This window comes from Heliangelus exortis, chromosome 12 (genome assembly GCF_036169615.1).
Source record: "Heliangelus exortis chromosome 12, bHelExo1.hap1, whole genome shotgun sequence".
Classification (NCBI taxonomy): Eukaryota; Metazoa; Chordata; class Aves; order Apodiformes; family Trochilidae; genus Heliangelus; species Heliangelus exortis.
In genome coordinates, this window is record NC_092433.1 from 12069474 (window position 1) to 12092596 (window position 23123).

The following is a 23123-nucleotide window of genomic DNA, read 5'->3' on the forward strand; positions in this document are numbered from 1 at the left end:
CACAGGATGTTCCTTGATAAACCCCTGCTCCAGCCTGGGGATGGGCTGCAGACAGATGTGGAGTGCAGATATGCAGTGCCTAAAAAGTAGGCTTTGTTTTGTACCCATCCAGAGCATGAAACTTCTTGTGCCAGGAAAAGCCCAGGTGTGTCCCCCCCTTAGCTGGGACGGGGAGCAGGTGGGATCCCTGGCTGTAGCTGCAGGAGGGGATCTGACAGTTCTTGTTAAGGCCCTGAAATTCCACACGAGGCACAGGGAAACCTGAGAGTCCCACCTGGCCCTGGCCTGGCTGCACACTGCCAGGATCCCTGCCCAGCCCCAGCCTGCCAGCTTTCCTCTGCTGAACTTGTAAAATAACCCCTGCCTCCATGAAGTGCCAAACTCATCTGTGAGAGCTCAGCTCCAAGGCTGGAGAAGCAAATGGGAAGGAAGAAGGTGAGGAGAGAGCTGGAATATAGAAGAGGGAATTGATGTGTACATTGTGCAGCAGAGGTATAGCTGCCTTGCATCTCTCTGACCCTCTTTAAAAGAGTAAAGTACTGAAGATCACACCATCTGTGCCCTATGACCCAGTTCCTCACTGGCTCTGTCCTCTGGTACCAGGATTTGCTGTGACACTGGGCCATGGAGGAGCAGGTGCTGGAGGAGGTGCCAGCAGCCCAGCGTCCAGGTTGGTCCTTGAGTGTGCAGCTCTAGAGACAAGAGCTGCTGGGCTCTTCCCAGGCCAGAAGGGGCTGCTGGGACTTGTCTGGATGTTTTACTGTCTGTCTTCAGTTGCTCTTTCAGTCTAAAAGCATATCAGTAATGTCTCTTGGTGATGGTTCCTGCAGGAGGCCACCACCCCGTGCGGGAAGGAGAGGTGTTCAACACGCGATACCAGGCTCTGCACCAGCTGGGCAGCGGCGCCTTTGGCACAGTCTGGCTGTGCCAGGACATGAGGTGAGGGGCTGAGCAGCTTTCGGAGAGGTGGGAAGTGGGGTAGTTGATTTCCTGCCCTTCTCACAGAAGCAGCAGAGTGCAGCTACCTGTCCCAGAGCACATGGGCATCCCCCAAGCACGGGGTAAACTTGTCAGTAAGATTGGTGGGGTACAATAAGCAGAGCTGGTCACCTGAAACTAAAGAACACAAATGAGGTGGGATCAGCCCTTGCTCTGGATTGGCTCTTCTCGTTTGGACCCTGCAGTGTCCATGTTCTGCCTTTTTCTCTCCAGCCCCTTGCTGGTCCCTGGGGCAGCTGTGCTGCCACATGCCAGCAGCACCCCCCCTGCCACAGAGCCCAGGGCTGGGTGACTGAGAGAAGGGGAGGTGCTGGTGGTTAGGGCATGCATTGGCTGGCAGCTGTGATTCATTTCCCAGGAGGAAGAGCCAGGTAGCTGTGAAGGTCCTGAAAAGCAGGGAGAGCTTTGCTGAGGCTGCCCAGGATGAAGTCGCCCTCCTCCGTTGCGTATGTATGTTCTGGGGCTCTGTGATTTGCTCCGTGGGGCTGACTACTGAATATGAGTATCAGCCTCATCATCCCTTCTCCCTCCAGGTCTCAGTCTGAGGAGCTAGGAGGGTAAAAGGGTAAAAAAAAAAAAAAAATTTAAAAAATTTAAAAATGAGGGAATTAATGGAAATCACCTTGGCTCAGTGCTGACCTGTGAAATGGGCACCTGCTTCTTCCCTTCTGTCATTCTCAGACAGATGACTGTGTCCTACTTGTCTTATCAGCCCATTTCTTTCAGCTAAGACTGAAATCCAGTGAACAGGAGGAACCTGCAGAAAGATGAGGTGGACAGCCAGCAGAAATGAGTGGTAATGTTGTTCCCAAGCAGGAGATTGGAGTATTTCCACTGTATTTGCACCACCCCCAGCTCAGAGGGCATAGATTTATCCCAGCACCAATACTGAAGTAAAAGGAAATATCTGCCAAAAAAAAAAAAAAAAGCAAAAAAAGAAAGCAGGATGTAGCAAAAAATATGATAAACCTCTGAACTCAGAAAGCTTCCTCCTGCCTTTTCTAATGGATGTGGTAATGAGGTGCCTGTATCTGGGTCTCAGCTGGTGGCCTTTGAAGGCAGCTTGACTGCCGGTTCAAGAAAACTCATGGTTACACTTCTTACAGTTTGCTTAAATACAGTTACCTCAGCTTTAGATGTGTAAAAACCATTAAATTTTGCATTTGAAATTACTCTGAGGCCTTTTTCCAACAGGTTTCAGAAAGGTTTAGCTCAGACCTGTAAATCCGTAGGCCCTATCCAAAGAGACAGGAGCCAGACTCAGTGATGCAAGAGGAAGCACCAAGTAGCACTAATTTATTGTAATCAGAGGGCTGCTTTTCTACACATCAGCACAATCCTGTGTATAGATGGAACCTTACCCTTGATTTATTACTCATTTTCTCTGAAAGACACGCCTTCTGTTCAGCAGAATACAGCTGGTTCCCAGGGCTGTTCCCAGTGGCACAGGATGGTTGGTGCCTGCAGAGCTGCCTGGAGAGGCGATGTGGCCTCCCCAGCTTCCAGGGCTGCTCACCTCTGCTGTGCCAGCACAAACCTCCCAGTGTTTGTGTTTGTGCAGGTGGATCCAGCAGCTGCACAATGCACCAAACAAAAATCCCAAGAGTTACGGCTGTGAAGAGATAAAACTGCATGAATTGCTGTAGTGGGAGCTCTATGGGAGCCAGCTCCTGAAACAACTTGCCACGCTGGTGCAAGAGCTGGGGTACCAAAGCACTTGAGCTTGAGCAAACCAGGGATCCAGCCAGCCCAGCATCCTGGGCCAGCAGCAGATATCCAGACAGGTGTATGGACAAGATAAGCACAGGGTGCTACTCCCACTGAATGCTCCTTTGGCTTCCAGCAGCTTCCAGCTGGAGATTTCTTGGGCCAAGAGTAATGTCTGTGTGTGCAGTAAATCTCAGTAGATTTACCTTCAAGAACCTGTGAACCCATGTAGGCTTCAGCACCCACATCCCCCTGAGACAAGAACTGCCACCAGTTACCCACATGCTGTGTGAAGAACCATCTGCTCTGCTTTGTTTTTGAACCTCCCAGTTCTATATTGGATGCCCTCTGCTTCTTGTACGAAAGATCTGTGTTTACTCCCTCTGCCACCATTCCATATCTTACAGATCTCTGCAGTATTTGCCCACAGCCAACTCTTTTTCAGCCTAAAGAGACCTCCTTTGGTTTGTTCCTCCAGTCACAGAAGTTGCTCTCTGCCCTCGTATGACAAGAAGAGTTTGAATGGCTGAAGACAATCACGAGGTCTCTGCCTCTCTGCAACCCCTTGTGAGAAACTGCTGAAGGGAAGGTGTGGGTTTTAAAAGGCAATGTCCCAGATTGCTACTCTCAGCTACAGAGGGACAGGGCCATCCCTGGTCTGAGGACAGAGAGCAGAGGCTACAGAATGGCAAAGCAAATGGACAGCCATGGCAGGAGCACTTTCTGGGCCTGGATAGGGTAGAATGAGCAGCAGGAAGTGTGCTAGACCTTACTATCAGGATCAGTTTGAGTTATTCAGACACTGTGAGGATGATGGTGCCACCCGGTCAAGAGCCAGACAACAAAGACACTCATTCCTTGGTAACAGACTCTGCTTGTGTGTTTGGAGCCTGTTTTTTCTGATGTTTTCACAGGCTTTGTCATGAAGTGCCAGCTCTTGAAAGAGACAGTGTAGAATGTGATAAAACAGGTGCAAGGTGTCCATGTGCATATATATATATATATATATATATATGTCTCTAATTGCAGCTTTCTTGGAATCCTCCCCCTCAGGTGTGCAGTATGAAGAAGAAGGACCGGGCAGGAGAAAACATCATCTGTTTGTTAGATGACTTCAGAATGATTGGAGAGAATGGCTTCCATATCCTTCCATTGAAAGTGTGGCACCTCTGGGTCAGAAAAAAACTGGGCTTGCCTTGGAGAGTCACAGGACAGTGTAAAACCAGCTGCTGTGCTCCCATGAGGAGGAAGAGCAGGCCAATAGCCCAGCTGGGCACATGGAGATGTTTGGAAGGGAAAGGTTAGCTGCTCTGGTGAAGGGGAAAAGGTTGGTATCAGCATCTTGTCTCTCTTAGTGAATCCCTAACTCTTTCCCACATGTGTGCTTGGTATTCGAGGTGCTGGGTCCCTCCCTGCGATGTCTGATGGGAAACCACACAGCCCAGGGACTGCCTTTGCCTTTTGTGAAGAAGTGTTTACAGCAGGTGAGAACTTAGCTGGAAGTGGGTGAGGGCATCAAGGGACTGTTGGCTGGGGAACATGCTACAGTCTTCCTCCTGGGGTCAGCTGCCCATGAACTCCATGGCGGCATCTGCAAAGAAAGGGACAACACAGACTGAGTGGACAAGACATGCATTTTTTTAAAGGAAAATAGTAACTATTTCTGTTGGGCATAAAGAGAAGAAACATTAAGTAAGATGCAGAGTGGGAACTCATCACACATTCCCATGAATACAGGGGCAAGGTGCATTACTGCCCAAGCCTGCAGTCTCATTGGGTTTGTGAAGGAGTCACCACCAGGAAGAGTCAGCATAGTACCACCCATGGCTGCTTGAAGCCTCCCTCAGTGCTGATGTCTTCCCAGGGCATTCTAAATTGCTGGTTTGGTTAGCTGCTCCTCCACCCATCTTGAGGTTTTCCTGCTCAGAGCCAACTCTTCCTTCATCCCCTGTAAGGATGTGTTGTGGTGATCAAACAGATCATGAAAACTAAGTTTATGTGTTGGCTGGGAATAGCTAAGGAATGGGAAATCTGTCTGAGGCCTCAACACACTTAAAATGATATTTTGACTCTCATGCTGACATTTATCAGAAGTTTGCACATTTGCCAAGATGAAAATTTGCTGTCCTGATTCCTGTGTCCTTCTAAGGACACTAAGAAAGAAAACTGCTTCCTCCTACACCCTGTTTTCTAGAAGAGCCTCTTCACCTTGGAATAGCCTCTTGTTCCTCTAAAGAAATTTCACTGACACCTGAATAAGTTACAGAAAAAAGTAATGCATTAATCTATGTGCCCCATTTCACATCCAAGCCTTTTGCTTGATCCATTTCCTCATCTGCTTTAACTGTAAGAACTCAGAATCTTTTTTCCCCCTTCAGATCAGCACCAGGGCACTATTTACTCCTGAATCATTCCAGTTAAGCTATTTAAATCTTTCCCCATGTTTCACAGTTACCATTTAAGGTTGGTATTTCCCCAGGGCTGCTGTTCATCCCAGAATAGAATTTGATAATACAGAGAATATTTGCCAGCCCTTTATGAGTGACCAGTGTTTAAAAAACTGTGTAACTCTCCCGGTAGCCTTTTTGCTGTTATTGATTTCTGATACCGTTTCTCTCTGCTAGGCATTGTTTATCTCTCCCCTGTGACAGGCCAGACCCTCCCTGCTCTATGGTGAGCTGTTCTTTCCCTACATGGCTCTCCTGCACTACCCTTCAGTCCTTTCTACACACTCACTCATCGACTCTCCCTCCTCCTGCCTGGGTTATGCTGCTCCTTCTTGTTTGTTTTTCTATCATGGGATGCTTCCCAGCCTGTGCCATGTCACTCCCTAACCCACCCACAGTTTCCATTCAAATGGTATTAGCAGGAAGGCATGGTGGTTTGAGGATGTAACAGAAAAAACCGGAGTGGGTTTTTTGGAAGGAAGTTCAGCTTTGTGATGGTAATGTCTCCTTGTAGCCTGGTCCTCTTTTAATCTCCCTAGGCTTGCCTATTCATGCTCTCTCTTGCTCAGCACATGGGGGAAACAATTTATTGCAGATTGTTGTCATCAGTGCCCCCTTTCTTCAATAGCAGAAAGTCCACAGCTTGCACCCTGGCTGTGCCTGACTGCTGTGAGAGCTGCTGGGTTGGGGCAGGAGGTGAGGACCCTGTTCCCTGCTGACCTGGCTGATTCCTGCTCGCCCAGGTGCTGGCAGGGCTGCAATTCCTGCACCAGCGCTGCCGCATCATCCACGCTGACATCAAGCCTGAGAACATCTTACTGTATGGACCCAACAAAAACCTCCAGAAGCTTCTGCCCAGTGCAGTCAACTGCACCCAGAGAACAGACTTGAGGCTAAATGGACCAGGTGAGCACTCTAGGTTTTTTTTTTTAGCAAGAAAAAGAACTTAGAAGTTTATTGGCAGGAGGGAAATGGAGAGGCAGCAGGTACAGGTGTCTTAGGAAGAGTTCCCATCTCCTGCAGCAGCCAGTACAGACAGTACAGACAGCTTATGCTGCTAAGAGGTCCCCCCATCTCTGCTTAATACAACCATCAGTACCTACAAGCTACTCAAGGCACCTACAGAAAGGTCTTGCAGGTGGGTTTGTGTGGAGCACAACTACAAATGATGGTCACTTGTTAACAGCCCCACTATGACCTTGGAGCCTTCTCCCATGGCTTTAGGTATAGCACAGTCCCCTTGTTGTCTGGTGTTCTCAGACAATCAAAGGTTTACATACAAAATGTTTTGATCAGAAAGCTGTGAGACACTTCTGGTCTTTATTTTCCATATTTCTGAGGTCCATGGGAGACTTGTATGTACTGCTAATCTTCAAAGCCTCTTGAGACATAATTTATATACAGAGAATGGTGTGAATATGGAGTAAGACATAGGGCTAGAGAGTTTCTCAAGAATTCAGCTCATCTCCCAGCAATGAAACCCTTTATCTTTTCCTTGCATTTTGTTATCCCAAGAGCATTTCTCCCATGACAGTTTTGTTTTGTCTCTCAAACTCTTGGGCAATCGAGGAATGCTTAATTAGTGACTGAGCTGTGCTTGGAGCAGAAAAGCACAATATTAGGCATGGGCTGACAGCTCACTGTGAAGCAGTAATCAAAAAAATTACCCTTTTCTGGGGTCATATGAAAATGTAACCTTTACAGTGCTTGCCAAGCAGGCTGTGTCCAAGGGCTGTGACAGACAGGATGCTGAAGGCTAAGGAGGCATGACAGATGTTTTGTGTCTGGCTAGTGCTGGTAGGTTGTGCTTTCCTCTGAGCTCACGGTAACCTTGGTACTAAAGGAACCTTGCAGCAGGAGTACATGATCACATCATTCCAGTCCAAGCTACTGTCCCGCTGAATGCCCTCAGGTTTTGACTGGATACCAGCTCTTTCTTTGTGTTTCCCCAAAAAAGAGAGGTAGAGCTAAAAGTGTTTTAGGACTATTTAGGTTGAAATACTTTAAAGGAAGGCATTCATCCTTCTCCTGTGGTGATACACACCTATAGGTTTGGAAAGACCTAATTTCTCTCTGTCCTTTCCACCTAGATGGTGATCTTGACAATCGATTGGAAGAATCTGATTTAATGAGCATTGAAGTGAAAATTGCTGATCTGGGCAGCGCGTGCTGGACAGTGAGTTGGCTCCAAGTCTCAGTCCTGTGACAACATGGGATGCTTCTTTCCATCCCACCCTGGGTGTCTGTCCTTCTACAGCTCAACAGCTCTTTCATGTGCTGAAGAGACACCAGTTTTTGGGGGGTGTTACATTCAGCACTCCCAGCTCAGAGATGGGCCCTGTACTGCTGGAGACCCTTGTCAGCTTTGGATGTTTCTTCAGCTTGCAGTTAGTCCCTACAAACAGAAATTCAAACCCGTGTTCAGTGTGAAAAGTTGAGATAAATTCACCCTGGTGTCAGTAGGGCTCAGAATGTGCCCGCTGTGTCCTGTGCAGTGTAGTACAGGTATTCAGTGTCCCCCTTGCTGGGCAGGAACCCTCTGAGCACAAGGGTTGCTGTTACTCATTTACAGACACTAACCAAAGGGAGTTTGTTTCTGTTTCAGTACAAACCTTTTTCCAAGGAGATACAGACCCAGCCATACCGTGCCCTGGAAGTGCTTCTTGGATTAGACTATGGCACTCCTGCAGATATCTGGAGCACAGGCTGCCTGGTAGGACTGGGGACAAGACATGGCAGATGACTGACACTAAGAGGCCAGGGCAGTGTGTCCTTTGTACCCACCTATACCTGCTGCATGGGCAGCAAGATGTCCTTGCTGAGGAGAATGAGCCTGTTTGCACTCACTCCCTTTGGACTGAAAGTGTGCTGCTAATAAAATTCACTCTTAGTCTAAGCTATAAGGCAATTCACACTCCATGTATGTTAAGTCATAGGTTTGACTAAATCAGGCACACACTGCTTTTCAAAGCAGTCGTATGGATCAAAGAAGTATCTCTATATTTTAAGATCAGTTCTGTGTTATAGAAAGGAAAACTTGTAGCATCAGCCATTTGGGGGAAAGCCTCTTCAGGTCAGTTAGTGAATTAACAATGCTGTATTTCTAGGCATTTGAAATGGCAACTGGGGAGTATCTATTTGATCCTCAACCTGGGAAATATTTCTCCAGAGATGATGGTAGGACTCCATCAGTTTCATTCATTTCACAACTGAAGTGTCACAATCTTTGTACCTAAATGTGTTTTTTCTCCTCCTGTCTAGATCACGTTGCTCGAATTATTGAACTCCTGGGAAGAATTCCTCCTCAAACTGCTTTCTCCTGGAACAAGTCAACAAAATATTTCAGCAGGCCAGGTAAGAACTGAAGAAAGTTTATTTGTGCCCAACGCTACAGATTTCTAACACACCTCTACTCAGCTTTCAGTTTTCACCCCCATGTTACACAACACAGACTAAAAGCAGGAAAAGACAAGTGGAGATTTCATAAAGAGCAGTAATCTTCCTGCCCTGCCTACCTCTGCAATTCCAGGGATGAATGCAAAATCCTGAAAAAATGGTCAAAGCAAACACCCAATGGGGAAAACATTTTCTTTTTTCTCCTTTGGAGATAACAGAAATACAGTCAGGAAACAGCTACATGGCTGGAGGGCTGAAGAGTGCATAACTGCCTGGATGCCATCCCTTCACTGGCAGAGGATAATGGTCATCTGGAATGGGACACACATATTCTTCCAACATGACTGCTAGATTTGGTCTTCTGATCTGACATCTCTTAGGTTTTATTCTCCATAATTCCTTTCCCTTTGACTCATTAGGCTTGAAATCCTCATCTTTGATTTCAATGCATCACATGACTCCATCTTTCCACAATTCAGTCTTATCATCCTCTCTTTGTATTCATGTTCACCAGCCACACAGTCTCAGCCTACCCAAAACTCATTCAATGCCAAGTCTAGTAGTCCCATGCTGCAGTTCAACAGCCTCCCTACACATTCACATCCTTTGCTCACACTTAATCCTTTTAGGGTGCTCAAAAGATGTGATTCAAAATGAGTTCTCGTTCTGTATTCCCTGTGTGAACCAAACTGGCCTGACCACACATGCCTAACTCGTGTCACTACATTTACACCTGGGGATGAGGATGGCTTCTTGGGTCAGTAGTGGCACTCTTCTGGGCCTCACAGAGCTAGGAGACACGTAACTAATTAAACATTAGTGTTTGTGAGCTCTGGCACTGAAAATGCCTTCTGCATTTTAGGTTGCATGCAGACAGGCACAGGGAACAAGCAGCAATGACTGTGGCGTGGCTATTCTGGGAGCACCTCATATGCTCTTGGAATGTTCTCAGTACTCAGCAATGGGGAGACTCCATACATGAACCTGGAAAGATGATTTCTGACTAACACTTGAGAACCAAACCTGCAAGAGGCAGAGCAGGTGAAATTTAGAGAGAGGAAGACTCACGATCCTTTAGGATGCTTTGAACGACCTGTATGAGGTGTAAGGCCTCCCAGCCTTGCACGTGTAATTAAGGTACTGTGCTTACGCTCCTTGCTAGGTGCTCTTCTGCGGCTCTCCAGGCTTTCCCCCCGCAGTCTCCACAGCATCCTGGTGGACAGACACAAGTGGACACAACAGGAGGTGGCTCCCTTCGCCAGCTTCCTCCTGCCCGCGCTGCAGTACACGCCCGAGCGCCGCGCCACAGCGGCCCAGTGCCTGCGGCACGCCTGGCTGAGCGCCCCGTGACCGGCCCCTCGCCTCCGGCCCCTCCCGGCATCCCGCCCCGCACCTCTGCGGGCCCCGCCGACGCGCTCCGGGACCGCCCTGCCGCGGGGGTGGGTGGCGGGCCCGGGCTGGCGGCCATGGCGGGGGGCGGCGAGCGCTGCGCACAAGATGGCGGCGGGTCGGGTCGGGCCGAGCCGAGCAGAACCGAGCCTGGGGCGTTGCCGGCTCCTCAGTCTCCCGCGGCGACCCGCCCGCCACCCCCGGTACGGCCTTTCCCAGCGACCCCGGCAGCTGGGCGGAGGCCCCCCCGCCCCCTCAGCGCAGCCTTCAGCTTTGTCCCGCTGATCCAGTCTTGACACGTCCCTCTAGTTGCTGTAGTCCGCACGCAGCGTTAATTGGAAGCAGTAATTAACGTCCTATGGTCTCCAAATTTGTACGGCCGTTTAAGCGGGGTCAAGGGCAGGGAGTGCCCTTCCTTGCCGGTCTCCTCACCGGCGGCGGACAGGACCTCCCGCCTGCTTTCCCTGACGGCTCCGCAGCCCCGTCCCGCCGAGCAGCAGCGGCTGCGCTCCGCAGCCTCTCAAGGGAGAGGCGGTACGTGGGCACCGAGCAGCAGCGCAGGCACAGACCCAGTGCCGCAGCATCCTGCCCGCCCGGCTCAGCGGGGCCCCTCCTCTCTCCCCACCGCCCCTCCCGCCCAGAGGCCGCTCCCCCGCCTCACGCAGCCAGTCCCACGGTCAGGGCCCAGGGCCCTTTGTGCAGGGCTGCGGGGATTGAGAACCAGCCGGCTCTGGGCTGCCGCGGTGTGCTGCCACCTCTGCCCGATGGCCCGTGAGGGGGTGCGGAAGGCGGCAGCTTCCTCCCCTCCCTCTTCACCTCAGGACGGCCACGCCGGGTCGGAGGGGAGAGAAGGAAGGGAGGACAGGCGGGCGGGCAGCCACCGGAGTGCAGCAGCTCCGCGGAGCCCGAGGGGGAGGCACTGGTGGCGGCTGCTTTCCGGCACCCCTGACGGGACCCCGGCCCAAGTACTCCCCCCTCCCCCCGCAGCGCGGACGTGCCGAGCGGCAGGCCCTGCGGCCCCTCCCCCGCGCCAGCGGGTCCGCGCTTGCGCGACACAGCAGCCGCTGCCACCGCCCAGGAATCCCGACCGCCCGCGCCGCCCCTTCGTTCTGCCACGTGTCCCGACGCGGGAGTTACCCTGCGGAGAGAGGCGCCTCGGCGGGGGCGGAGCCGGGTCCCACCGGTCCCGCCCCTCGGCACGTAGCGCGGCTCTGCCGGCAGCACTGCCGCAGCCCGCCCGGCTCCACCGCCTCGACGCTGCCGGCCGCCCCCACCCACCCCGGTGACTGGCAGCTCCGCCCGCCAATGGGGCCGCAGGACCGTGGGGCGAGCGGCGGGGCGGATGCCTGACACCCAATGAGAGGGGGAAGTGGGCGGGGACGGACGGCGAGACCACCAATGGCGAGCGCGGGTGGGTGGGGCGTTGGCGGCGGCCAGGTGTCCCGGCGGGGCGGGGCGAAGCGGCGTGGCAGCCAACGGGGAACGGGAGTGGGCGTACCCGGGGCGCCCCTGGCGCCGGCGCCGGGGATCCCCGTGCGCCCAGTGCCGTTTCCGCCCGGCCTGGGGAGAAGCCGCCGCTACTGCTGCCAGGGGGAGGGGCTGACGCCGCGGCTGCCGCCGAGGGCTCCCTCCCGCCGGCTGCCCAGGAGACGCCGTGGCGCTGAGCCGGGCCTAGTGCCGCGCGAGGGCCCGGGGAACGGGCCGGCCAGGTAGGAGCGTACGGGTGGGGGACTGGCCGTGCGCGGTGGCGGGGTTGGCGGGAGGGAATACTGGGGCGGGCGGCCGTGGGGGGCTCCCGGCGTGGGCCGCATCCCGGCGCTTCTGCACTGCTTCGGGGGCCCGAGCGTCAGAGCCCCGGTACGGTGGTGGGGCAGCGACCTGGGACGCCCAGCTTGACCCGGTGTGGGAGGCCCGGCCCGGTCCGGCCCGACCCAGTGGCGCGGGCCATCATGGCGGTCCCGGTTGTGCGCGCCCGCCCGCGGCGGCCGGGCTGGGGCTGGCGGGTCGGTGTGGGGCCGGGCCTGGCCGCGGGGCATTGTAGGTGGAGGCGAGCTCTGGGGAAGCCCCGCCGTAGGCTGGCTCGCTCGGTTCCCCGTTTTCCCCCTCGTTGTCCCGGGGGGCCTTAGGGGTCGTTGCCCGCTTCGGGGTAGCCTCCTTCGGGCCGCCGCTGCCCGCCCCGAGCCGCCGGTCCCTGGGGCAGACGGTGTTTGACCTGCGTTTTCTGCTTTCTCATGGTGCCCGTGCGGCGTCTACCCCTTAACCCCCCGCTCCCGGCCCTCCCGGCTCCGACGGCTGTAGCGGCTTCTCCCGCATTTCCTCGCCCGTCACGCGTGGTCGCTGCGGGGTGGGCTCCCTGCCCTCCCCCGGCCCCGCTCCCACCCCCGCCGCCCTCTCTTCGACGGCACCGGCAAGGTCACTGTCGCCCGGCGGCTCGTCCTTGGGTGCCGGTGACCGGAGTTGACCGGGCGGGGAAGCGGCGGCCGGCAGCGTCTGGCCGCCCCCTTGGGGGAGGGAAGGAGGCGAGCTGTGGAAGTGGGGAGATTAGTGTAGCGGTGGGGGTGGGGGGGGAGTCACAACCGCTTCCCAACCCTCTCCCCGCAGCCAAGATCCCCGGGTGGGCTTTTGGGGGTGTGGGGTGGGATTTCTGCGGGTCGGGGGAGGGGGCACAAGGCGCTGCAGGGCTGCGGTGGCTGCTGCGGGTTCTGGCCATGATGTAATGGGAGCACGGAAGGTATGGCCCGGCCAGGGCGAGGGGGCGAACGCCTCTCCTTGTGTGAAGGATGCAGCTGGCTCTCGAAGAACTTGGTGTGCCGGTACATCGTGGATTTCAGACCGTTCCCCTCCACCCTGACTGAATGTTATTGCCATAAGGCAAAGCCTAAACCCAGAACAAGAATTTCCTATTTAAGGAGATTCCCCTTTTCATTTAGATAGGAAATACTAGGGGTTTTTATTTTTTCTTCTTGTGGTTGACCCAGGAAGTCATCTTGTTGCCAGCCTTCTGGGCTTTTTTGCTCTAGAGGTGCAGGGAGGAGGGTGTTGCTTTGCTCTGGATCCTGTGGGTAAGCGTTGAAGGCAGTGACAGCAGCTGCTGTTGGCTCTGGAGCTCTGGTTGCTATGAGAGAAGCTTCAGTAGACTTGGCTGCTATCTCCAGGGAAGGACAGCAGAGCAGCCTCCATTAGTGTGGTGGTGGAGAGATGGCTGGCTCACGTTCAGCAAAGGGTTTTACTTTTTTGGGCTGTTTCCACAGGTCCAAAGCAGAAACGGAGTATGTTTTGATCTGATGAGACAAAAACCTCCAAGGTGGGCTTTATCACAGTTTTTTTAGTTAATGGAATTGCACTAAAATGTGGGCTGGAAGCCCTGAGTTACCCTTTCCAGGTATTTTGATTCGTGTGAAAAGTAGGACAGTGAGAATTGATATGATCTTCCTGTTAAGTGAAGGCTGAAGTCGTGTCTCGTTTGAACTCCAGTCTCCTTTCCAGCCAGTAACAGAGCCAGATGCTTTTCTTATTGTTTGTATGTCTCCTTCCTCCCCTTCCATCGCCGGGGCCCCACTTGCCTTATTGACTGGAATTTCTGCTGTGTGCAGTGGGTGTGTGCAGCAGACACCAGCCTGCTAGTGCTGAGGAGGGATTTTCCATTCACAGACCAGGGAACAGTCAAAATAAAGGCCAGGCTCAACTTAGGGACTTCAAACAGAAAGCAGGGAGAGGAGTTTCCCCTCTGCTGCAGAGTAAAATTTATCCTCTGCACTTCTTAGGCAGTTGTGTGTCAAAATGTATAGAAAATGCTGCTCTGCTGTGGAATAGGGAGGTGAAACCTCCTGTGAATAATGGGAACCGTTCCTGTTTTTCAGTTGACTCAAATGCTTGATGAAGGAACAGTTTGCAGGAGGCCATTTTTGACGTGACTATGTATTGTGGAATCTGCCAGCTTCTATCCCCACTCTCTGTCTGCCTGACTCCAATAGCTTCCTCTTTTTTTTTTTTTTTTTTTTTTAAAGGAAGAATGAGTGCCTTTCTTATCTACTTAACTAACCATTTGGCACTGGCCTCTGTCTGTATGATATTGTGTTGTTGACTTGGAGCTATCAGTGTATTCCAGTGCATTTGTTAAAGATGAAACTGTTAGTTGAGGTATGTGGGATGGGAAAAAAGAATGCATTAGCATTAGAAAACAACTGCCATCTTGGTAAACTAACACCTATAATGGGGAGCCCCTTGCCCTGGCCTGAGTTACAGCACTCAGAATTACTATGAGCTTGAAACAAAATTCCAGGGCCAGAATAATGTGAGAGAGATTAAAATATGCCCTTAAATCCGCTTGATTGGCAGCAATCACGTGCTAGATGCAAACTCTGAGTAGCTTTTGTATTTGAGGATCTGTAGCACCCAAATTGTTTCTCAAGGTGGGGTGGGAAACTTCTGACCCACCTAAAATGCATCCATTGCTGGCCCTGGATGTCTTGTCAGCAGCCTGGCACAGAGTGGCACGGTAACAATAATGACCTTAGGATTTTGTGAGTATGAAAACCAGCTCCTCAGCTTAATAAAATACAGCAAGTGAGCCTTATGGGCCCTTAGTCTTTGTTTACAGTCTCTCTGCATGTTATAATGGGGAATTAATCTGCTGCCTCGCATCCTGTTAAATGACTGGCACCACTTTGACAAGGCCCTGGCTTTTCATTTTACTGTCAAATCCCAAGTGACCTGAAAGTAATACTCCTTAGCTAATGTTGTCTGCAAAAACACCACCCCAAGGTGAGGCAGTGAAATCCCACACATGTATCAAGCTCTTTTTAGAAAGAGGACTCAGTAACAGCCAGATCTTACTTAGAACAATAATAGGTCAAAGCTGAAAAAAACCATAGGAAGGAGATAGCAATGAATGGGCTTTTCAGAATATGCAAAAGTTTGTGCCCTTTTTCTGAGGGTCTGGGGGCATGCAAGGGAGAACTAAATGTGTGGTGTTTCAGCCATGTAATTTCTTAGGCTGACCCATCCATTCTTTCTCCCATTTTGGGTGATCAGACTTTTATAACCTTGTTTTGCATGATGTGATGAGATAAAAATGTTTCTATCTGTTCTGGCAATAGTAAAACAAACATAATGAGTGTCCAGAGGTTTGAAACTTCAAAAATCATTGTTCTCATGGCAGTATTGCTGTACACAGATGCACATTTGTGTTCTCTGGTGCTGTTGGTGTATGTAACTCTGAAATCTTGCCAGTAAAATCTCATGTTATACACAGTATGTAAGATAAGTTTTTAATGTATATATGGAAGATACAGTAACAGTACTTTGGCTGAAAGTGTTAAATGTATGTTTAAACATATAGCATGTGAGATGCTAAGTCTCAGCTGCTTCTGTGAAACTTAAGGTGCTGTTTGATTTTAAAATAAAGACTTTGTTGCATTTTACTTGTCTATTTTGGTTTTTGCTCTTCCTTTAGTTTTGTTTTTTTTTTTTTAAACTATGGATATTAAAGGTGTTGCAGATTCTAGCCCAAGCCAGTCTTGGGCTTCCGTGGCTGACTTTTGGCAAGAGTTACTGTACAGTAAATTTGCATTTACATTGTTACAGACGTTTTTGTGTAAATCTGTCTTAGCCTAAACCTTTTGCTTATTTTGAGAATGGAAAAAAACCCACCACAATTAAGCAGCAAGAGTTCAGCATCCTGAAACTGTGGGAGCTGAGGGCTGTTTTCTACTTTTTTACTGAATTCCTTATTGAAGTTGTTGGGGGTTTCTTGGTTTGTTGTGTGATTTGGATGGGGGTTTTTTTGGTTTTTTATTTTGTTTTTTTGGCTTTTGTTTTTTTGTGGGTTTGTTTTTTTTTTTCTTACAGGATTTGCTATTTTTATGGCAATTTTCCAGTATTCCTGTAGCAAATCAGCCGAGCGGTGGCCCCTGTCCCTGCTGAGCAGGGAGAATGTGCAGTGCTCCTGGCCTCCCCGCTGAGCTCATGCAGGGGTGGGACTTGCTAAGCTGCTGAAATCGCAGCTAATGCCTACTGAGCATGCTGAGAAACAGTTTTTCAACTGCTCCCAGTTTAAATTTTTTTTCTTCTATAATTAGTAAAGATGCTCTTTGTCTCAGAGGATGATCTATGCGACAAATCAGGAGATTCTTGTTCATCTTTCCCCCCCCTCCCCAACTAGTGGTGAAGTATTATTTTCCTGTAACAAAAATAGCTAAAGGGATTTTTCCCTCGTTTCAACTGATGAGTCTGAACTTGAAAAGCTGTAGCCCAGAAGAAGAAATCTGAAGCGAATAATAGCTCTAACGCTTTGCTTTTTTTTCTTTTTTGCCACAAGCCCTACAGGAGTGTCAATATTGTTTAAATTGTAAATCTGCAACTTTCTTATCCTTATTATCCAATATAAAGCTTAAAGAGTAGAACAAACAAATCATATTTTTAAATAATTTGAGAAAGAGAAGCTTTCTTGCTAAGTTTATTTTCCTCCTACCACATACACGCAAACCTCAATTATTTTAATGAGCAATATGGGAAATATCAGAAAAGTGTACTGATGTGCTCAGATTTCAAGGTACAGAAATGTGGGAGGACTTGTCAGCAGTTTGAGTGGCAAGCTTTTACTGAGCAGGACAAGTAATTTCTGGTCAGAAATCTAGTAGTCCCACATTCACCAAACATGAAGGAAAATGGGGGAAAGAAGAGGGAGGAACATACACGAGTAGCATTGAGAAACAGTCAGGAATTTGGCTTTTAGAGTGAAGTTTGGAAGTGACCTATTGTTTATAAGTTTAATCCTTATAAACTTGATAACATAGACAGGTCTTGCATTCCTCCCCAAGGGTCACAGAAGGGCTAAGTTTAGCAAAGGGGAGGTATCCCAAACAGTCAGATCTATGCAGTTTTCAAGGCAACAAACTTTTTCGCTTATTCTCACTGTTCTAAACAAGCTTGGTTATTTTTTTCACTTACAAGCAGCATTTAGGGACAGAAAGTGAGTTAGTTTTAAAACAAAAATGCTTGAGCCCTAAAATATTTCAAAGTAATTTCAGAGTAGAAAGGTCACAGTGCTTTTCATGTGTTCATATTTAGAGCATGATTACAATGGCAATCATGCACATTGACAAGAAGATATTGTCTGGATTTGGTAGCTGCTCATTTAGTGACTCAGGCTTATTCCTGTTGTCCTTGTGCAGCTCATACCAGGGTTTTCTTCTCTAGCCTTGTTGATTTACAGGACAAAACTTTTTCAGTGACCACATCAGCAGCCCAGAAAATAGTTTGAAGTTCTGATACTCAGAAGAATACTCTCGACGTTGAAGTGAGCAGTTTGAAATGCAAGTTGTTGATAGGGAAGGAGTGTGTGACCTGCCATGAAACGTTTTAACAGAACATGCCTGGTGATGATGATTCAGTAAAAAAAAAAAAAACAAACCATAAAAAAAGGGTGCAGCTTGGAGCTTTAGTTTGTTGGTATCAGATAATGCAGTCTCTTGGTTTTGCATAGGCTCTCAATCATGAAAATAAGTGACCAGAGGATTTTTGAGGATGGTGTTTCATGGAAATATTTGGGTAAGTAAGCCTATATTAGACAGTGCTGCTCAGACTGGAGGAGGGGAAAGTGCAGTTTGCTTCTGGGAGTGCAGAGTATGGGAGTTGCAGACGTGAAAGCTGGTAGGAGGATGGATGAATACTGAGGCTTTTCATCTCAGCTCCAGGTAGTGCAGAGAGTGGAAGCAGCAGAGTATTTCTCAGTGTAGCCTGATTTTCCAGCTGTGCCTTTGCCCAAAGAACATCTTTACTGATATCACTTTGGGATGCTGGTGTGGAAGATTCCCAAAGAGCAATTCTCAAATATTTTTGTGGGAGAGAGTGAGGAGGTGAGAATGTATCCTTGCTTGAAGATAGGAAAGAATACACTTGAAAAAGTTTGAGAACCAGTGATTTAGGGAACTGATGTGCCCTGGGGGTTCAGCATTGAGCTTTTAAAATTGTTAGCATGTCTCAACCTGAGTTGTAATATCAATTTATAGATACTTGGAAGAATATATGTGCCTTTTGCATTCATGTGGCCTTTAAATAAAGACACTAAACCAAATCATTTCCTGTGTTTTGGTGGCATTAGGTTGGAATAACTTGTAATCATGCTGCAAGAATGCTTTCAGTAACATGACTATAGATTAGCTTTTGCCACAGCAAAGATCTGGAAGCTTCCTGTGTAAACACAGCTAAAGTGAACCTTTGAAGAAAAGACGACTGCTTGATCGAGCTAAGTAGGCTCTGCTTGACTGTAGAGGAGACTGGCTTTTGGATTCAGAGTTCTCTTCCAGTTTCATGAATTTTAAGGGTGTTGGGGTTCAGGATGGCCTGGAGGTTCACAGGCAACAAGGGTGCTTGTAGGGTGAAAGTCAGGTTCTAAGCTTGCCACAAACTTGCTTTGTTGTGCAGTTCTAATATCCACCTCAGGGTTTGCTCATATATGGAAATCCGTGTGTTAAACTGCAACGGGTGTCTGTGACACATTGTGTGTTCTATGCACAATTTTCCACAGGTTTTTGGTGCACACAAGTGCTACAATTCCATTGCAGTTCAAGCTGACCCAGTGTGCTGCTGCCACAACCTGCTCCCCACCATTACTTTTACCTGTGTTCTGGCCCGTGCCTGCCCCAGCAGTGAACTACTGAGGAAGGCAACCAAACACTGAATTTTGTATTTGGAATCAAGAGTTTTCTGCTGGCTTCTGCCTGAACTGCTCAACTGTTGGGTCAGGTTAGCACCAGTGCAGAAAGGGCTGGGGAGGCTGCAGTGAAGCTGTGCCAGCTGAAGTCAGCTTGAAACTATTGCAGTACTGCACCCTGTGAGTGAGGTTACTCCGGGTGAAGTTACACGAGACAGCTGAGTACATCCAACAGCTCTGCTGCTGAATGGGGGAAGTTTTGCTCCCCCTTCATCTTCCACCCGACGGGGAGTTCTGCCTTTTGTGTTTGCCAGCTCTGGTTTTTACTGGATCCTTTCTCTGCACTCCTTCAGCTTGCTAACCCAGCAGAAAGCTATGTTGGGGTTATTTTATGTTTTGGGTTTTGCTGGATGATTTTTTTTGCCAAGATAGTGAACTGAATCGGCTCACCCAGAGATTTGACAAGCATCCAGAGCCCTCACAAAATAAATAGGGGAGAGCATATGGGTGGAAGTGGTGGGGGAAGCAGAGGATGTGGTGGGGGACCAGAGAAGGGGAGCAGGGTCTCTGCCTCTCAGTGGCAGCACACAGTGTGTGGCCAGCTCAGGCTATCCCCTGGAAATTCATACTCCTTTTAGGGGAGAATGAGCTGTTATCCACTGCGTGGTGAGCAGTCTGCAATACTGTGGCCACTTGGTCACTATGTTTTCTTTAGATAAAATGTCGCTCAGTGCTTTAAGATTGGTGATGTAGTCTTGTCAGCCCTGATTTGCTGGGGAAGCTGGTCAGGTGTGAATTTTAACATAGGCTTGATATGTGATGGTGGAAAAGTGTTGCAACCTGAGCATGGTGCTTAACTGTTTTGAAATAGCAAATGCTTGTAGGTATGTTTTTGCAGAAAGTTGGAGTGATGTCTCAAGACATCTTCTTTGGAAGAAGTGAAAATGTTAATTAGTATGCAAGTATTCCAAATGTATCTAAGTAAATGCAACGATCACTCTTCCTTGTTACCTTTTTTCTTTTTTTTTTAACCCGTCATTAAAAATTTTTTATTTTGCATTTATTTGCCAGACTTTGTCACTTGTGAGATACTGAGGCATGCAGAAAGTTATGAATTACTGACTATACATTGTCAATAAAATGTATTAAAAAAAAAAAACATAGTTAAAAATTCATGGCATGAATTCCATATAACTTTGCTGAAAGTATATAGAGACAGGAGTGCAACTGAAACAATGCAACAATTTAATTCAGCCAAGGCCAGTTTGCAGCAGAAACTTGAATCCAATTTCTGTAATATGGAAAACTTGGTTATAGCAGCATGTATTTGAAACAGAGCAATTGTCTGTGTATTGCAGGTCCTTGTGTGTGCTGTGTCTGCTCACTGTAAGATGAAGCTTTTAGTTTCATATGTAATAGAACTTAAGGCAGCATTTTGGCTATTTGTGTTTGAATAAAGCTATTTATTTAAATGTTAGCATGTCATGACATCTCCAGATGCATACTGCTGTGCTAAATTTCATGTCCGGTGTTAGCAGTATATCTTTTAAGCAAATCTCATCTGTTGTGAGGGTGATCTTTTTTTTTTTTTTTAATAAAAACCTTTGCAAATAGCCCCAAATATGTTGCAGTAAGGAAACTATGCAGATTGTATTTTGTGTTTTATGCTTCACAGCCGATAGCAGTTTTTCTGTGTTTGCAGAGAGGCAGCTGACTATCAAGGTAAGCAGTAGGGAGATGTATGTAGACAGAGATCCTGTGTGCTTCATCTCAACAGTTGTCTGCTCCTTGCCTGTGCCCCAGATAAGTACCCAGGGTTGGGACACATCCTGTATCTGACAGTGGCCAGGCAGAAGGTGGAAAGTTTTATCAAGTAATAGATGTCATATTTTGTACACCATCACAAACCTGTCTCTTTAGGTAAGTGTCCTGTCAGTAGTAACATCTCTGCTGAGGTTAAAGCTGTGGTTTGCAAGGTATGTAAAGGAAATGCCTTTATGCTGCCCTGTGAAGGTCACATTTGGAGAGGCTTTGGGTGCTCTGCCTGAGGTGGGAGGCATTTGGATACTGAGGTCCCAAGCTAATGGCATCCTTTACACACCTATGGAAATCGACATCAGTGCTGCTGGAAGAGAGGTGTTTGTCACCTTTCCAGCTGAGCTCCTCAAACACACAGAGCAAGGTGTGGGGCAGTCAGAAATTCAAGAAGCCAAGCAGCTTCTTGCATCTGGTGGAACAAGTCCACTGTTTGGTGGATTCTCTTTGGCCACTATGGGTTCAGAGTATGCTTTAGGAAAAAGGTCTGATACCAAATTTGCAAGAGGATGAAAAATGCATAAACTGGGAAAAGACTTTCCCTACAAGGTGCCAGAGAACATAGGAGTGAAATTAATGTGTCACAGTTGCTATTTCCTACTCCTGTATTTCTAAGTCTTACATATGGAGATAGAAGTAATAAATTAATAAAGAATAAAGCACTAGCATATTCTAACAGTGAGACTGTACATTTAAATCTGCAGTCATTAGTTAGGCTTTTCTTGGGCACAGCTTGGGACTGACAGCTTCAAACTGGTCAGCAGAAATTCATTGAATCATGTGGAGAAGAGGACCTTGAAGGCACAGGGAGAATAAAATGGGATGGTCAAATGTTGATGTAATTTATCTCTTTTTTTTTTTTTTTTTTTTTTTTTTTTTTTAAGAAATGTATGAAAATGTAGCCAAGATCCTCATGGCAAAATCCCTTGACTGAAGATTCCTTCTTTTTTAAAAAAAAGCCCAAAACATTCAGCAGAGATGGATGGGAGTGATTTAGGAGCAGGATGTTCTTGCAAGTGAAGTTTGTAGCTTTCTGTTGCTCTTCCAGTGTCAGAGTTTAAGACATCACTCCTTCTTCTGAGTGATAGTGAATTAGGCTTTTCCCATGAGAGTCATTGTATTGGGGTAACATTTGCAAGGAATTCTGATATTTTCAGTTTTATGTGAAGAGAAGGTTGTGAGGGAGTAAAGAAATGGCCTTGACACATACTTGAGAAATGATGGAAACTTTTCAGCATTTTGTAAAACAAAATTACCCAAGTTGTTAAGAAAGATGGTTGTTACTGAAATGGTATGTGGGTTTAAAATATAAAAATTCATCTTGAACAATGGGGCTTCTTGTGGAATTCTGTTAGTACTGAGAAGGTGTGATTTAGCTTAGGTTAAAATCTCTCTGGTTGAACTCATCTTCCCTGCTTTCTGAGAGGCTGCTGCTTCTCACCTGGGATGCATGTGTGTGTCCTTAGCCTGTACTGACTGTGAATGGAACAAGTGAAATGGCCACAGTGATTAAAATTCTTTTCAAGTGCTTTTTTTTTCCCATCCAAATGTTCAAGTTGCAATTTTGCCAGGTCAGTTTGTCCCCCATCCTGTTCCTTGTTAAGTATGATTTAGCTCTACTTTTCCTGTGCATGGCTGGAAACATGGCGTGGTGCCTCAGAAGTTGTATTCTGATTTTACTGATAAAATTAAGGCACAAAACCCTTACTACCTTTCACAGAACATGTTGCAGGCAGTGGAAAGGTAAGCCATGGATATTTTTGACTCCTGGTCTACTGTTGCAAATTGCTTCTCTTGGACATTTTTAGGTACCTCTCTCACCCATGCCAGTCCTTGCCTCTAGCCACCTGTCCATGTTCTGTAGTGCTGTGTTGCTTCAGTATATACCTTTGTTTTCTTTCAGTAGAGAAATCAGTAATCTTAATACTGGTGTTAATAGATGTGGTGGGAAGTACATTGTGTAGTGGCTACATCTGAAAAACTCTGCTGTGTCAGTTGTTGATGGGGAAGCCTGGTAATGTGAGCCAGGGTATTTTAGCTGTTTGCCTTCACTAGCACTGTAATGTTGGAGATTGGGTTAAGAACAATGTTGCTACTGATTTGTAGCCATCAGGACTGATAAACTATGTGAAGGGGCCTTCAGAGTATCTTGGCAAACTGTGTTTGGATGCTTAGTGCACACAAATTCTATCTGCATTATTCAGGAAGATAATTCCTGTCTGTGCTGCTCTCCTCCTGTGTTGAGATCATTCTTCTATCCAACTGTTACCCAGCTGAGATCTTGATAGTTCTCAGTTTTTCCATAATGACAAAATCAAATTAGCCCTACAATGACTGGTGCATGTTAAATTCCTCTCAGTTAAAGCATGTTGCTCTGAATATTCTCTGGGTAATTTTTTTCTTGGGGGAATTGAGCATCTTTGGTTTGAAAGAGAGAGGAGAAAAAGATGCAGATTAGGAAATGCTGATGTTGAAGGTACAGGGAGGAGCACGTAGCTTTCTTCTAGAGCATAATCTGTCCAGCTGTGACTTAGTCATCTTCAGTCTTATATAAAATGCATCCAATCTAAACAGTTGAGCATCTCCCTCCCGAATGCGGCAGACCGGCGTCTTTTATGTTTATGTGGAAGTGTAATAGGTGCAAGCCATCTTCTTAGGAGTGCCTTCGTACTTGTGAACCTGCAGCATCCATCATGCTGTCAAGCCTCATTTAC

At 48.0% G+C, this 23123-nt stretch overlaps 2 protein-coding genes across 3 annotated transcripts in view; both read left to right on the forward strand.

The window, feature by feature from the left end:
- Positions 1-624: 624 nt before the first annotated feature.
- LOC139801785 (SRSF protein kinase 3-like) lies at positions 625-10439 on the forward strand. The gene is made up of 11 exons (XM_071756448.1): positions 625-670; positions 831-939; positions 1358-1445; positions 3760-3847; positions 4084-4190; positions 5897-6059; positions 7244-7329; positions 7759-7866; positions 8261-8330; positions 8415-8507; positions 9712-10439. The coding sequence occupies exons 1-11, from the start codon at positions 625-627 to the stop codon at positions 9897-9899; spliced, it is 1146 nt and encodes a 381-aa protein (XP_071612549.1). The 3' UTR covers positions 9900-10439.
- Positions 10440-11462: 1023 nt separating this feature from the next.
- The window catches only part of SETD5 (SET domain containing 5), a 64769-nt gene continuing 53108 nt past the window's right edge, over positions 11463-23123 (forward strand). For both annotated transcript variants that reach the window (XM_071756047.1, XM_071756046.1), the window contains exon 1: positions 11463-11647. The gene's annotated coding sequence lies outside the window, so the exon portion shown is untranslated. The remainder of the gene's footprint in view (positions 11648-23123) is intronic.

Coding starts and splice junctions, on each gene's coding strand:
- LOC139801785 (XM_071756448.1), top strand. CDS start 625: ATGGAGGAGCAGGTGCTGGAGGAGGTGCCAGCAGCCCAGCGTCCAG. Junction 671..830: donor GCCAGCAGCCCAGCGTCCAG/GTTGGTCCTTGA, acceptor TGGTTCCTGCAG/GAGGCCACCACCCCGTGCGG. Junction 7,330..7,758: donor TGGGCAGCGCGTGCTGGACA/GTGAGTTGGCTC, acceptor TTTCTGTTTCAG/TACAAACCTTTTTCCAAGGA.